Here is a 17,500-nt window from a genome sequence, read left to right as displayed (position 1 = left end):
GCTCTCGACTTGCTTCTCTCTCTCTCTCTCTCTCTCTCTCTCTCTCTCTCTCTCTCTCTCTCGTCTACCTTCACATCCCCGCTGTCCTTCTGTCAGCACTTTGCCAGTGGCGGTATGAGACGTGGCGTCTGGGTGCCTGAGCCGCCAGCTCCTGCCAGCTCACACTGTGACCTCCAGCGTTGCCACCTAAGAATCTGCACGCCAAGGCCTCAGCGGGGCACCGTTGGGTGTTTGTCCTTTCCTGTAGTCTGGACTGTTCTGAATTGTAGATCCCTGTTGTAAAGTGAAAAGAGCAGGAAAAAAACAACACATAAACATAGTTTCTCAGAATCATGACATTATGCAATAGACTTTGCTTTTCCTGAAATTTGGCATCAGATGTGTTCTTGAAGTCATATGTTTGGAGCAACTTTGAAGCAGTAGAAACCTTCAGATTAAGATTGATTTGGTTTTCAACCACAATTTTCCATCAAATACATCTCTAAGGTCCGACAAACTTAACTGTCCTCATGTATGACAGACAATAAGTAACATATGTGTATTTTGCCTTTGCTTTGTTTTTAACGGCTTCTTTGCGACACCTGTTCCATAAAAAAAGACCAGGCTCAACAATAACACTGCAGGTGTTATTTTTAGTCATCAGAGCAATGGTGTCCAAAGTCTGGTTCACCAGCCATTTGTGGTCCGCAAATAGGTTTTTATTGGCCCACAAGTTGTACACATATATTTTTTTAACATGTCATTAAATATGGCCTGCATCAGTACTAGAGATGTCCGATAATTGATTTTTTGCCGATTTCCGATATTTCAATATTGTCCAACTCTTAATTACCGATTCCGATATCAACCGATACCGATATATACAGTCGTGGAATTAACACATTATTATGCCTCATTTTGTTGTGAGGTCGCGCTGGATGCATTAAACAATGTAACAAGGTTTTCCAAATTAAATCAACTCAAGTTATGGAAAAACATTTATTATTGAAGTCACAAAGTGCATTATTTTTTTTAACATGCCTCAAAACAGCAGCTTGGAATTTGGGACATGCTCTCCCTGAGACAGCATGCGGAGGTTGAGGGTAGCGGGGGGTGTATATTAAAGTGACCTGCCATCATGGAAAGAAAAAAAATATAAAAAGAAAAAAAAATTCTTATATTGTTATATGTATCCAGTGATTATACTTTATAAAGTTATTTTCCATTTAACTTCACCAGTTTTAGATTATTTTTATTCAAAATCGCTGAATTTTCACATTTGCAGTTCAAATACTGAGAAGAGACTTGCGGTGAGTCAGCAGCCAGTTGAGCCTCACCATGGATTGCGCAATGACTCAGCTAACTGCTGGCTGCTGTGCAGTGAGACCGTATTACTATTGGAATTATATTATACATTTCCATAGTTTAGTTAGCTGAGGTGTATAATGTACAGTGTATTTTGTCAACAGCTGTATGTGTGTAACGTATTTCTTGTGCTGGGCAATCATAAAATGGCTGCAAAGACGCACTGTGTGAGGCACCTGTTCTCTCGCCTCATGGTGGTAGAGGGCGCTAGTGATCCCAATCAACATTCTTGCGATTACTCGGCTGCAGAATAAGTAAAAACAAACTACAGCGATAGTTTATTTTTTCCTCTCCTCTGGACTTTTAACATTGAGGATTACATACCGGTACCTAAAATAAAACCATTTTCTAAACTGGACTTTCAATCGAAGCAGGAGGTAATAATTAAAGGAATACCAACGCTGGAGCTAAAAGGTTTGCTTCAGACAGTGATCTCCATCGAGACAGAGAGACTTTTAAAACTGAAGAAAGATAAGGAAGACTTCTATAAACAAGTTATCGATGCTTTTGTTCAGAAGGAGCGGCGCATGGACTTAACTTATAAGTATAGGTAAGACCATAATAACGTTTTTTTAATTAGATGTGCTTTTTTGTGTGCTACAGTTTGTATGTGTAAAGAATGCCGGTATGAGATTTTAAACATAACCCGTTAAGGCCTACTGAAAACCACTACTACCGACCACGCAGTCTGATAGTTTGTATATCTATGATGAAATATTAACATTGCAACACATGCCAAAACGGCCGGTTTAGTTTACTAAATTACAATTTTAAATTTCCCGCAGAGTTTCCTGTTGAAAACTTCGCGGAATGATGATGCATAACCAATATATTGCGGGTTTGTCTCTGTGCGATATAGAAACTGACTCTATCGTGATATTCGCATATACGTTCTCACGCAGTTGATTTAGGCTGCGGGCATTACACTACAGGCTCTCCTCGCTCTTTCCTGTGTCTCCTTCTCACAGATATGTAAAACAAGCGGACCTTCTTACAGACACCACATACGTATACGCCCTCGCGGAGCAGAGAAGTGGCATGGGTAACATTAGCTGTGTGGTGCGAGTGGTAATACGAGAGAAAGAAGGTGCCAATCTGGTAACAAATGAAGGAAGAATTAATTCCCAAGAAAAACAGCAGGGGGTCCATCGTCTGGCGGGGGTTTGGCTTCAAGCGGGAATATGTCGAACAGACAACCGTAATTTTTCAAGTGTGGGTCAAAAGCGTTGCTACAAGAAGTAGCATTACTGCTAATATGTAGCATCATTTGAAAAGTCACCCGCTAGAGAATGAAGAGTGCTTGAAACTCTGCATGTCAGCATCTCCGTTCAGTGCCACACCCACAAAATGCCGAGGCAACCATTTACACATCAACACCGTATGAAAAAAAAAAAAATCAACAACAGAAGGAGATAACGTCCGCAGGAACCCATAACATAGCGAAGGACATACACTATTTGATTTCCTATTATGCAGCTCATTTTTATTTGACAGTTATTGAAATACCTTGTGTGACATCATGCACAAAAGTGCACTTTATTTTTTTTTAACTATTGCAGTGGCATTCTGTACAAAAAGTGCACTTTCATTTAGTGTTGTTTTGATGTCATTTTAGTGACAATAAGCACAAAAGTGCACTCATAGGTTGTTTTAAAATGTCTCTGACAATCTTGCACTTTCTGTTTTGAAAGGACATGAATGTTTGTGCCACTGCTTAGTAATGTTTAATAAATACAGTTTTGGTCAATTAACTTACTTGAGTATATATTAATGCATTATTAAGAAGAATGTTTTAATGTAGAAACATACAATCATCATACTGCTGTGATTATATGTGTGAAGTGTTCATTCAAGGCGAAAAGGCAAAATATGGATATATACATCACGTATCGTGATATGACCTAAAAATACTGAGATATTAAAAAAAAGGCCATATCGCCCAGCCCTAATACAGTTTATTTAATATACTGTATATACATACTTGCCAACCTTGAGACCTCCGATTTCAGGAGGTGTGGGGTGAGGGGGCGTGGGGAGGAGGCGGGGTTGGGGGCGTGGTTTGGGCGGGGGCGTGGTTAAGAGGGGATGAGTATAATTTACCAACTCGACTATTTCATATATATTTCATATAAATATATATAAATATATATATATGTATGAAATACTTGACTTTCAATTAATTCTAGCTATATATATTTATTTTATTATATATATAAATAAAATAAATAGTTGAATTTCAGACGGCACCTATCAAATACACAGTAATAAAAACACAGTTGTTCTACTAACTCTACTGTGCTTGCTTGTTATTAAAAAAAACAAAAAACAACACTTACCTTTTACTATTTGAGTAACTTTTACTCTGCCATTTGCGTACTGGCGAGAGTCACTTGCCGTCAGGTGCACAACACCACGTAAATCGTTGGCCAATCAAAAAGCAACCCCATAACGCTATAGCCAACATTCACCAGGAGATGTCAACAGACAACATAGAATCACTATTACAGACGGCATCGCCATGGCTGTAACTTCCTCGTTCTTCTGCTTCGTCTCCTTGTGTGTGCAGTTTTTTTATTAAAAATCCGTAGATGTTGTAACGTGATTGGGCAGGCAAGCTGTTTATATAACAGGAAAGCGGACGTGAAAACAGGCTGTCCGCACTCATGTTCGCGTGGAGCTGGAGGGGGTGTGAATTTCGGGAGATTTCCGGGAGAAAATTTCTTCCGGGAGGTTTTCGGGAGAGGCGCTGAATTTCGGGAGTCTCCCGGAAAATCCGTGAGGGTTGGCAAGTATGTGTATACAATATGTAAATATTACATAAATGTTACATTTTATATTGCTACTATGGTACACTTTTAGTCTACATTATACCTGCAATATTCTTTCCAGCCTTACCCTTTCCATCCTATGTAACCAAGCTACTGTGTGAAACAATTTCCCTTGTTGATCAATAAAGTTTTTCGAAGTCTAAGTTCAGTTTTGGACGTAGTTACAGAGTTTTGTCACCAACATGATGGAGAGTTGGAGTTTTAACAGCCTGCAATCACCCCGGCGTCTGGGTCAGTGTGTCTCTCCTGTAGTTCAGGATAAAAGGACAGAGTTGGCCAGTGAGGGGATGAGCTCAGGATAAAAGGCCGGCTTGTGTCCTTCTTAGCGACCACTAATAATAATAGCCCCACATGCCATCCTTAGGCTCTCGTCCTTCCTAACTCGGGCTTTAGTGGCTCCCGTGGGAGCGCTGACTCAGGTGACTGGGTTTTAAACTCCAGCCGCCTCTCCATCTCGCGGGGCTTGAGTGTGACCTTGCCGCCACCCATTGAGAAGAAAAAAAAGGAGGTGGGGGAGTGGTGATAGTCCTCGGCCCCTCATTAGGCGGGACAGCTCAGGAAAAGTGCGCTAATTACCTCACTAACAATGTCCTTTCCGTTCATGGCTTAGAGCGAGCAAGCGGCCATGGGATAATAACCCCATAACCTCCCGGAGAAGTTCAGGACAGTATTATCATGATCACTTTGAGTGACGGGCCGAGGGTGGCGTTTTAACGCAGCTATTTGATTGATGGGCTTGGCTTCCAGCAGGGTGTCGGGCGTGGTTTGTTAGCATTTCGTCTTGACATATGACTTTTAAAGCACTCTTTTCTGCATTTCATTTTCATTGTGAAGAAAAACCCCTCACCCTCCCAGACAAGGACGGCTTCAGGTTTTAGAGTTAGCGTCTCGAAAAGAAGTCTATAATTAACGTAAAATGTTTGCTGTTCGCCGGCCAATGGAGTGTCTCCTTGCTTAGGTGACCGTCTGACTGGTTTCTGAGTCATCGCCTCTGTGACACTGAGAAACGAGCGTCGGGGCCAGCATTAGGCCCCTCCATACTCGCCTTCATCTTTTCTGGAGCTTTTTCAAAAATGTATGAAAAATGGAAAAAAATAAGGGGGGGGGATACATTTTTTGTTTTAATATGGTTTCTGTAGGACAAACATGACACAAACCTCCCTAAATTGTATAAAGCACACTGTTTGTATTAAACATGCTTCACTGATTTGAGTATTTGGCGAGCGCCGCTTTGTCCTACTAATTTTGGTGGTCCTTGAACTCACCGTAGTTTGTTTACATGTAGAACTTTCTTCGACTTTTTCGGACGTGTATTATTCCACTTCTTTTTCTGTCTCATTTTGTCCACCAAACTTTTAACATTGTGCGTGAATGCACTAAGGTGTGTGTTTTTGATGTTATTGACTTGTGTGGAATGCTTATCAGACATGTTTGGTCCCTGCATGACTGCAAGCTAATCGATGCTAACATGCTATTTAGACTAGCTATATGTACATATTGCATCATTATGCCTCATTTGTAGCTATATTTGAGCTCATTTATTTTCCTCTAAGTCCTCTTAATTCAATTTATATCTCATCACACACTATCTTTATGTAATATGGGTTTTGATTTTTGCGGCTACAGACAGATTTGTTTTTGTATTTTTGGTCCAATATGGCTCTTTTAACATTTTGGGTTGCCGACCCCTGTGTTAGCGTGTAGAGAGCAGCCTGGCGGCCCGCAGCCTGACGTTACGGCGGCAGCCTGTAATCATAAGGCTGTAAAAACCCCAAATCCGGCGGCCGCAAACAGTGTGGCATCGTCATAGCGGTGGCAGCGGAGCACCATTCACCGCTTCTGTCCCATAAACGGCTGCCTCGCCGAGTCACAAGCGAGACCCCCTTCAGAGAGTCCTCTGGTTCCAATCAGGATTATTGTGAGGATGCTTATGACATCACACAAAAAAAGCTCTACTTGGGTGATAACGTGACAAAATAAGGAAAACTTAGCTGGAAAAAAGTCGAGCCTGAGCCTCCACAAGCTGTTTGCCATTAGGCGTGACTACATTTCCACTACACTCCCCCTGAATGCTAAGCGGCTATTTCCCATCATTATGGCATTTAATGCGATCAGGATGGTAATCAGATTGCAAATGAAATACCCCCATGACACAGTTGTGTGGGTCTACTGGCGAGGAAAAGAGGTAATTGCTGGAGAATTGGGCCGCTTCAGCCAACTTTAAAAGGTAACCCTGTTTTATTGGGGGGTTTTTTCAGGGTGTAGGGGCTCTCTGCTGTGTGGGTTTTGAATTTAAAGAAAGCATAAGGATACGTTTTCTGCACCAGAGCTCCCCCTACAGTCGGGAAGTCCCTGTCTCTGCAAAGTTTTAGCAAGCACAAATTCAGTTCAGTTTATTTGGAACATGCATACGATACAATGTGATGCATCACACATTTGCAGTTGTTTCATTACAGCACGTCTGAAAAGGACTAGGAAGAAGCAGAGCTTATTTAATTCTACCCCTTTTTCATACCATAGCAATTTTATCCAATTTCCTTGTTCTCAGTAACAGAACAGTGAACAAATAAGTAAATAAATAATATACCATAGCAAGTAAACAAATATTAAATACATAATTAATCTTTGTCTCAATGAAAAAAAAAGGGTTCAAGATTTTCATCATAATTCTTGTTCTGTGTACTTTGTGAACACTTGTAGTCTCTTAAACTGAATCATATTGGTGCTTTGTTTGATTTCTTTGGTTAATCCATTCCTTAATTTAATTCCACATACATATATGCTAAAGGTTTTAAGTGTTGTACGAGCATACATATGTTTTAAATGAGATTTTCCTCTAAGGTTATATTTCATCTCTTTTGTTGAGAAGAATTGTTGTACATTTTTGGTAGCAGGTTATAGTTTGCTTTATACATCATTTTAGCTGTTTGCAAATGCACCAAATCGTTGAATTTCAGTCATTAATAAATAAAGGGTTTGTATGTTCTCTATATCCAACATTATGTATTCTATTCTAATTGATATTTTTTGTAACACAGTTAGTGAATGAAGTGCACATTTGTATTTGTTTCCCCTATATTTTTACACAGTAACTCAGATATGGTAACACCAGTGAGCAGTAAAGAATATGAAGTGATTTTTGGTCTAGAACATCCATCCATCCATCCATTTTAATGTTTAGCTTTATTTATTATTGATGTGCTTCTTGCTACTTTATATTTTTTTACAAGTCACTTAGCACGCACACGAGTGTCTCAAAGGGCTGCAGAAGCCACAACGACGTCCGCGGTTCAGCGCCCTCATAAGGGCAAGGAAAAACTCACAACCAAGTGGGACGTCGATGGAAATGACTATGAGAAACCTTGGAGAGGACTGCAAATATGGGTGGTGAGAGTCCAGTCCATAGTGGATCTAACTGTGAACTAAGAATGTTCCAAACGGGGATTTATGCTGCCAATTCCGATACAGATCATCCATGAGTGAGATCGGCCGGTAACATTACCAGTACGGACCAGCCGTACCAACTGTAAATTTAAAATGAGTGCTATTGACAGTTGAACAATATCAGCACAATATTTCAACTCAACGCAGTCACAGCTATTTTTTTTTACCCAGACATGATCAAAAATAAACTGAATAAACATATAGATTCACTCGGCCACAACAGTAAGTACACATGCACACTCTCAGATCGATTCAGAGGTGCTTTTAGCAGCATTTATGTCACTGCATGTCCCACGTCGGTGTTATGTGCATGCAAAGATTATATGAAAATAATACTTTATCCTCCCTTTTTGTGTTTTCTCATAAGCTAAAGCAGACAGAGCGGAGATGAGCTCCTCCCCCTCTGACTGACAGCTTGACTTAATGTCCAAATAACTGCTTCCACCTCGTTGTGACATCACACTTAGCCAAAGAAAGGAATCCAGAACCACATCCAAGCACAAAGCAAAATGCATGAACGCTATGATTTGACGCTTTGGCATGGTTTAACACGATTATCCAACATTGTAACAACATTTATTAGTCAGAAAAGACGAAAACCATCATAGCTTTGATGTAGGTGATACAAGTTACAATGCCATAACGATCCTCATTGTAAGCCCATCCATCCATTTTCTACCGCTTGTCCCTTTCGGGGTTACGGGGTGTGCTGGAGCCTATCTCAGCTGCATTCGGGCGGAAGGCTGAGTACACTCTGGACAATTCGCCACGTATTGACAGACAACATTCACACACTGGGGCCAATTTAGGGTTGCCAATCAACCTATCCCCAGGTGCATGTCTTTGGAAGTGGGAGGAAGCCTGAGTACCTGGAGGGAACCCACGCAGTCACGGGAAGAATGTGCAAACTTCACACAGAAAGATCCCAAGCCCGGGATCGAACTCAGGACCTTTTTATTGTGAGGCACATAAACTAACCCCTGTACCAACGTGCAGTTAACAGCTAAAGGAGCTAAATTAAAATTAATATTATCAGTTTTTAGTCTTGTGTTATAAGTTACTTAGTTTACTCACCTTAAAGGGGAACTGCACCTTTTTCAAAACTTTGCCTGTCTTTTAAAATCATTATGAAAGACAGTTCATTCGAAATAATAAATAAACATAATTAAGTCTTCTTACAACAGAGCCAATGGGAGCTCCTCTATTTCACCCTCAAAATTCAAAACATAACTAGAAATGTCCGATAATGGATTTTTTCCCGATATTCCGATATTGTCCAACTCTTAATTACCGATCCTGAGATCAACCGTTACTGATATATACAGTCGTGGAATTAACACATTATTATGCCTCATTTTGTTGTGATGCCCCGCTGGATGCATTAAACAATGTAACAAGATTTTCCAAAATAAATCAACTCAAGTTATGGAAAAAAATACCAACATGGCACTGCCATATTTATTATTGAAGTCACAAAGTGCATTATTTTTTTTAACATGCCTCAAAACAGCAGCTTGGAATTTGGGACATGCTCTCCCTGAGAGAACATGAGGAGGTTGAGGTGGGCAGGGTTATTAAAGTAGCGGGGGGTATATATTGTAGCTTCCCAGAAGAGTTAGTGCTGCAAGGGGCCCTGGGTATTTGTTCTGTTGTGTTTATGTTGTGTTACGGTGCGGATGTTCTCCCAAAATGTGTTTGTCATTCTTGTTTGGTGTTGGTTCACAGTGTGGCACATATTTGTAACAGTGTTAAAGTTGTTTGTTCGGCCGCCCTCAATGTGACCTGTATGGCTGTTGACCAAGTATGCTTTGCATTCCCTTGTGTGTGGGAAAAGCCGTAGATGTTATGTGTCTGGGCTGGCATGCAAAGAAAGTGCCTTTAAGGTTTATTGGTGCTCTGTACTTCTCCCTATGTCCGTGTACACAGTTGCGTTTTAAAAAGTTATATTTTTAACTTTTTGAAACCGATACCGATAATTTTGAAACCGATACCGCTAATTTCTGATATTACATTTTAAAGCATTTATCGGCCGATAATATCGGCAGTACGCTATTATCGGACATCCCTAAACATAACCATTCATTAATACACCATTTACATTTCGTGACTTGAATACTAACCAAGTATTAGGGATATTGTTACTGTAAGCGCTAACACAAACAAACTATTTATAGCGGTGCCGTGATCGCTACAGTGTGTGGATTTGTTAACATTATCGAGTCATCTGCTGCTTCCATCCTCGCTTTCCTGCATAAATTATGCATCTCACCCGGACAGAAGAAGTCTGAGTAGGTATTCCCACAAGTTGGTACACTTTGGCATCCAATTAGAACCCGAAAAGATGCTTGATGCCCCCAACCCTTTTCTTTTTTCAGGGTTATGAGACATTCTTCATCTAAATGGGAATCATTGTAAGCCGTTGCGGTTAAAGAAGAAAGTAATTCAGGTATAATTATTTGTGCATTGTAAAGTGGTGAATATATTATTGTTCCGACCTGGTTATGAGATGACTTTTTAATTAACGGTGTACCTCAGACAAGACAACTTATAATTCACAACTGTGCAAACGGATTATTTCCCATGCAGTGCATGAAAAACATAATTTACGGACCCTACTATTTCCCCTTCACCCAATTTATTTTAATATCGCTGCAATATTCAATCTTCCCTTCAAACAAGCGCTCTGAAGGTCCTAGAAGCTCCATAATCAGGTTTTAAGCTGTTAAACGACTTAGGGGTGGTGAATCTGCATCAGAGTATGGAAGATGGGTGGGGATGAGACCCAAAAGTGCTGGATGCAGTAGTTTGTCAGAGTGCATTACACACCTGCGCCGACGACAACAACAACAACCACAACACTTGTTGCTGCTGAGTTTGTGTTTCGGGGATTTAGTCCTACTGTCTGCTTGGAGCCTTTCAAGTGTGGCGAGAGTTTATTCCAAAGTGGTTTGGATCTTTATTTTTTTTTTGTGGGATTTATTTTTGTTTGGAGATGTTTAACAGTTTATTGCTCTTCTCTTTTTGGTGTGTGTTAGTCGTGACAGTGACCTCTCTACAATCATCTCCAACCTGCACCACAGCAGACAGCATGGCGTGTCTGAGGGTCAGTCTGCTTCCGACCACAACGCCAGTGCAGGACACACAGGTAGGACCTCCACTGATGCTGCACATAGTGTATAAACTGTACAGCGCATGTTTGTGTGTCATTCCCTACAACACATGTAAGCTCCATCCTTTTATTTCACCAATTTGTGCATTTGGGGGATTTGAACTTACTGTAAGCATATTATTCCTTTCCTGAAGGTCTGTCACTTAATGTTCTTCCTCCATCCCGTGCATCACTCCGGGGGGGTTAAACCCCATGTTTTAAATTACCTCTAAATAAATAGCGTTGTTTGCCATTAATCCAGTGCACGGAGGAGCCATGGTGTGCTATAAGCTAAGAGCTTTTCTTGCAGCTTACAGACAGAACAGACAGCATTTAATCACAGCTATTTGTCAAGTAGTCTGTGCGAGGATATTGTGTAGCCATTAAAGACATATGGCTAGGTAACGGTCCCGCTAATCAGCTATTATCGCGCGGTATTGGACGTTTTATGTCACTTGGGTTAACAATGACTTATGTGTGTGTGTAGGCTAAACACTGTAGAAAAACTGCGTATCGTTTTCATTGGTTATTAGCCGGGCAGCACACGCAGCAGTTGTTGCAAAACTGTGTGTAAGATCACTATGTCAGCTAATTGTTAGGAAGTTTTTTTATGTTAAATGTCTTATCTGAACTACATGTTTGGGCTACGGTGCTTAATAACTGGTCGTATTAGAAATTAAAGAGTATGTTTGTTGCAAAAAATGCATGGTTATGGTTATGTATTAGTTTATTTAAAACATGCATACATGGTCGAAGTTTCTCATTACAACATGACCGAAAAGGAGTAGGAAGAAGCAGATCTTATTTAGTAACCCAAACTCTTTCATTGCAATTGTTAACAAATTTGGTTACTTCCTGTGCTCGATTTGTATCAGAAGGAGATTAAATCAATCCTAAAAACAGTCCTCATGAATAAATAGTTTTTTATAAGTTGTGACTCATGTAATAAGATGAATAGAATTATCTAGTTTTATAATACGGTTCAATATTTTTATCAGGATTTTTTTTTCTTTGCACTTTGTAAACATGTCGAGTTTGAACAGTTTGTTAAACTGGATCATATTAGTACATTGTTTGATTTTTTTGCTTAATTTTCATCATTAAATTCCACATACTAAGGATTTTTAGTGTTGCATGCAAACACAAGCGACGATTTTCAAATACAATAAGTAAAATCAAAAGCAACAAACAAATATTTTAAATAAATTATTTCTATTATTACTGTTTTTAATAATAATTGTATAAATGTGCATTAGGTATATATGTATGTGTATATATATATATATATATATATATACATATATATATATATATATATATATATACACATATATATTGTATTTGAATATTACACTGTAATATAATGATTGTAATGTATTATTTATAGACATGAAATAAGACTATTCATCTTAATTCTTGAGTTTATAAAGCATCACTACATGGTATATTGTTAAAAAATAACTAAAAAAACAAAAATCTAATAGATGAATACAAATAATGAATTAATCCAACTGAGGAATGTATGGCAACGTCTTACATATGCATACAATTAAATTGCAAAGCCTGAGAGTAAAAAAAAAAAAAAAAAAAAAAAGTTATAACTTTACTAAACTATTCTGAGGCCTCCAAAATATAGAGGGGCTTTTGTCAATATTTAGAAGAGAACTAATCATATAAGCATACTAGGACTAATTTAGACAAAAGTTTTGATTAATGTAATGTTTCAATTAATCGTTTAATGAGTGTAACTAGAACAAAATAATGAAATCTTGACCACATGGAGTGCTCAGAACTTTAAATAAGTGGATATAGTGTAGTTTTCGCATGGCAGCTGCAATAAAGCGCACATTAGAGCGATGGTGTGTGGCTGCGGCAAACAACGGATCTTTTTTTTTTTAAATATATTTTTTAGTGTTCATATGGTAAAAGTGTCATTTCAATGTTGATTTTGTGCATTTATTAGAAAAAATGTTTTTTTTTTCAACTGTTTTCCCAAAAGTACGCATCTAGACTATACAATTTTTGGGGGGAATATTTGAACAAAAAAAATCAATTCACATCGGATTCGCGATTACTATTCAGCCTGATTCTTAATCGATTAATCATTTTTCAAAATAGATTAAATACAAGAAAAAAAATTGAGTCATTACTTAAATTTTCTTTAAAAAAATCTGATTTTAAAGATATGTTATTCGGCCATCTCCATGCAACCAGAAAGAGCTTCTCTAACCTGTTACTTCTTTGGAAAACCTTCCATTTTAATTATAATATCAAATAATAGAGGCGCACAAAACAATCCATTTTATATCCGAACCGCGATTCTTATTCATCCTGATTATAAATTGCAGATTTATCAATTTCAAAATTGCTATTCTTAATACATTTTACAAACATTTTTTAAATAATACATTTTGAAAAAAATATGTTTTTAGGCCAGCTACATGCAGCCAGAAGAAGCTTTTGTAACCTGTTATTTGTTTTAAAAAAGTTTCATTGTAATTATTATACCAAATAACACATTGTGAGAATCGGTTTGAATCGAGTATCGTGTTCAATCGAGATTCAATTATGAATCAAATCATCACCCCAGGAATCGGAATTTAATCGAATTGTTAGTTGCCGAAAAACTTACAGCTGTAAAACAAACTCATTTATAGATTACCTGATTACTAAAATGTTTGATAAGGCCGATGTGGCTCGGTTGGTACAGTGGCCAACTTGAGGGTCCCTGGTTCGATCCCCGGCTTTTACCCTCCCAGTGCTTGAGCAAGACACTTCACCCTTGCTCCTGATGGGTCGTGGTTAGGGCCTTGCATGGCAGCTTCCGCCATCAGTGTGTGAATATGCATGTGAATGTGGAAATAGCATCAAAGCGCTTTGAGTAACTTGAAGGTAGAAAAACGCTATACGAGTATAACCCATTTACTTATCTGCAGCCATAACATATTACCATTTATGCTACGATAGGCAAGTAAGGTAAGTAACCAATGTGGCTTTCTTAAAGAGACTTAGACTTCCTTTTATTGTCATTCAAATTTGAACTTTACAGTACAGATAAGAACGAAACTTTGTTGCATTAGCTCGTTGTAGTGCAGGATAAAAGAGCATTAAGGTGCTCATATAAATAAATAGTTTACTGTACAGATAAATATATTGTACTCTTGCCTATGCATCCACGTTTATGGATGTATGTTATATTGTCTTTATATTCCGGCGAGTTAAAACATGGCAATGCGGATTTAATAAACACCTTGGCCAAGAAACAAGGTATACGTTTGAGGGTATGTACAAACCCCGTTTACATATGAGTTGGGAAATTGTGTTAGATGTAAATATAAACGGAATAGAATGATTTTCAACCCATATTCAATTGAATACACTACCATGACAAGATATTTGATGTTCAAACTCATAAACTTTATTTTTTTTTTGCAAATAATAATTAACTTAGAATTTCATGGCTGCAACACGTGCCAAAGTAGTTGGGAAAGGGCATGTTCACCACTGTGTTACATCACATTTTCATTTAACAACACTCAATAAACGTTTGAGAACTGAGGAAACTAATTGTTGAAGCTTTGAAAGTGGAATTCTTTCCAATTCTTGTTTTACGTAGAGCTTTAGTCGTTCAACAGTCTGGGGTCTCCGCTGTCGTATTTTACGCTTCATAATGCGCCACACATTTTTGATGGGAGACATGTCTGGACTGCAGGCGGCCCAGGAAAGTACCCGCACTCTTTTAATACGAAACCACGCTGTTGTAACACGTGGCTTGGCATTGTTTTGCTGAAATAAGCAGGGACGTCCATGATAACATTGCTTGGATGACAACATATGTTGCTCCAAACCTGTATGGACCATTCAGCATTAATGGTGCCTTCACAGATGTGTAATTTACCCATGCCTTGGGCACTAATACAACCCCATACCATCACGGATGCTGGCTTTTCAACTTTGCGCCTATAAAAATCCGGATGGGTATTTTCCTCTTTGTTCCGGAGGACACCACGTCCACAGTTTCCAAATATAATTTGAAATGTGGACTCGTCAGACCACAGAAAAACCTTTCCACTTTGCATGAGTCCATCTTAGATGAGCTCGGGCCCAGCGAAGCCGGCGGCGTTCCTTGGTGTTGTTGATAAATGGCTTTCGCTTTGCATAGTAGAGTTTTAACTTGCACTTACAGATGTAGTGACCAACTGTAGTTAATGACAGTGGTTTTAGGAAGTGTTCCTGAGCCCAATTGGTGATGTCCTTTACACACTGATGTCGGTTTTTGATGCAGTACCGCCTGAGGGTTCAAAGGTCCGTAATATCATCGCTTACGTGCAGTGATTTCTCCAGATTCTCTGAACCTTTTGATGATTTTACGGACCGTAGATGGTAAAATCCCTAAATTCCTTGCAATAGCTCGTTGAGAAATGTTGTTCTACAACTGTTAGACAATTTGCTTACAAATTGGTGACCCTCGCCCAATCCTTGTTTGTGAATTACTTACCATTTCATGGAAGCTGCTTTTATACCCAATCATGGCACCCACCTGTTCCCAACTAGCCTGCACACCTGTGGGATGTTCCAAATAAGTGTTTTATGAGAATTCCTAAACTTTATCAGTATTTATTGCCACCTTTCCCAACTTCTTTGTCATGTGTTGCTGGCATCAAATTCAAAAGTTAATGATTATTTGCAAAAAAAAAAAAGTTTATCGGTTTTAACTTCAAATACCGTATTTCCTTGAATTGTCGCAGGGCATATAGTATGCGCCTGCCTTGATTTACTGCCGTGTCAAACTCGCTTCCCAAAATAATTAGCGCATGCTTAGTATTGCCGCCTGGTCAAACTCGTGACGTCACGAGTGACACTTCCCCTGTCATCATTTTCAAAATGGAGGAGGCTGATTTCAATACCGGTAATTTGAAATCGCATAAAGGGAAGAAGATTAAGAGCTATTCAGTAGGATTTAAGGTCCAAACTTAAATCACACTCAAATTTTTACTGCATACCTTTGGTAAGGGCCAGAGTGAGAAGAGGTTTTAAAATAATTAGCGCATGCTTACATTTACCGCATGCCTTTGGTAAGCGCAGGAGTGAGAAGAGGTTTTAAATCAATTAGCGCCCTGGCGGCATTTCAAGGAAATACGGTATGTTGTCTTTGTAGCATATTCAACTGAATATGGGTTGAAAATTATTTGCAAATCATTGTATTCCGTTTATATTTACATCTAACACAATTTCCCAACTCATAGGGAAACAGGGTTTGTAGTTTATTCCTAAATGAGGTTAAGATTCATGCTTAAATACACATGAGGGCGTGTATTACGTTGAAATCTGGGGATTATCAGACTGGGAGGCGGATGGGATGGAGTACTTACTCCAGAGCAGAAATACACTATATTGCCAAAAGTATTTGGCCACCTGCCTTGACTCACATATGAACTTGAAGTGCCATCCCATTCCTAACCCATAGGGTTCAATATGATGTCGGTCCACTTTTTGCAGCTATTACAGCTTCAAATCTTCTGGAAGGCTGTCCACAAGGTTGCGAAGTGTGTTTATAGGAATATTCCACCATTCTTTCAAAAGCGCATTGGTGAGGCCACACACTGATGTTGGTTGAGAAGGCCTGGCTTTCAATCTCCGTTCTAATTCATCCGAAAAGTGTTCTATCGGGTTCAGGTCAGGACTCTGTGCAGGCCAGTCAAGTTCATCCACACCAGACTCTGTCATCCATGTCTTTATGGACTTTGCTTTGTGCACTGATGCACTGTCATGTTGGAAGAGAAAGGGGCCCGCTCGGAACTGTTCCCACAAGGTTGAGAGCATGGAATTGTCCAAAATGTTTTGGTATCCTGGAGCATTCAAAGTTTCTTTCACTAGAACTAAAGGGCCAATCCCAGATCCTGAAAAACAACCCCGCATCATAATTCCTCCTCCACCAAATTTCTCACACTGCGCAATTCAGTCTGAAATGTACTGTTCTCCTGGCAACCTCCAAAGCCAGACTGGTTCATCAGATTGCCAGATGGAAAAGCGTGATTCATCACTCCAAAGAAGGCATCTCCTCTGCGTTTGAGTCCAGTGGCGGCGTGCTTTACACCACTGCATTCGATGCTTTGCATTGGACTTGGTGATGTATGGCTTAGATGCAGCTGTTTGGCCATGGCAACCCATTCCATGAAGCTCTCTACGTACTGTACGTGGGCTAATTGGAAGGTCACGCAAAGTTTGGAGCTTTGTAGCAACTGACTGTGCAGAAAGTCTTTGCACGATGTGCTTCAGCGTCCGCTGACCCCTCTCTGTCCGACTACGTGGCCTACCACTCGGTGGCTGAGTTGCTGTTGTTCCCAAACTCTTCACTTTTCTTATAATAAAGCCCACATTTGACTTTGGAATGTTCAGGAGCGAGGAAATTTCACGACTGGATTTGTTGCACAGGTGGCATCCTGTGACTAGTCGATGCTGGAAATCATCACTGAGAGCGGCCCATTCTTTCACAAATGTTTGTAGAAACAGTTTCCCTGCCTGAATTTTTACACCTGTGGCCGGGTCAAGTGATTGAGACACCTGATTCTGATCATTTGGATGGGTGGCCAAACGCTTTCGGCAATATAGTGTATATGAACCCCACTTTCTCAAATGTAACTTACTGTTCAGCACCCTAAGTTTTCCCCAAGTATGACCCTGTCGTTTCTCATCCTATTAGCTCGTGGCAAATCAGCTCAGACCCAACACCTAC

General features: G+C 39.5%; 1 protein-coding gene across 3 annotated transcripts in view; it reads left to right on the top strand.

Annotated features, from left to right (window-relative positions):
- samd11 (sterile alpha motif domain containing 11) overlaps positions 1 to 17,500 on the top strand; it is a 121,654-nt gene that overhangs the window by 37,294 nt on the left and 66,860 nt on the right. For all 3 annotated transcript variants that reach the window (XM_061903959.1, XM_061903958.1, XM_061903960.1), the window contains exon 4: positions 10,652 to 10,761. In XM_061903959.1, the coding sequence (XP_061759943.1) occupies positions 10,652 to 10,761 (110 nt within the window). The remainder of the gene's footprint in view (positions 1 to 10,651; positions 10,762 to 17,500) is intronic.

The sequence above is a fragment of the Nerophis ophidion genome, linkage group LG06 (assembly GCF_033978795.1).
Source record: "Nerophis ophidion isolate RoL-2023_Sa linkage group LG06, RoL_Noph_v1.0, whole genome shotgun sequence".
NCBI classification, from domain to species: Eukaryota; Metazoa; Chordata; class Actinopteri; order Syngnathiformes; family Syngnathidae; genus Nerophis; species Nerophis ophidion.
Note: the sequence above shows the minus strand (reverse complement) of the source record. Positions and strands in the feature narration are given on the sequence as shown.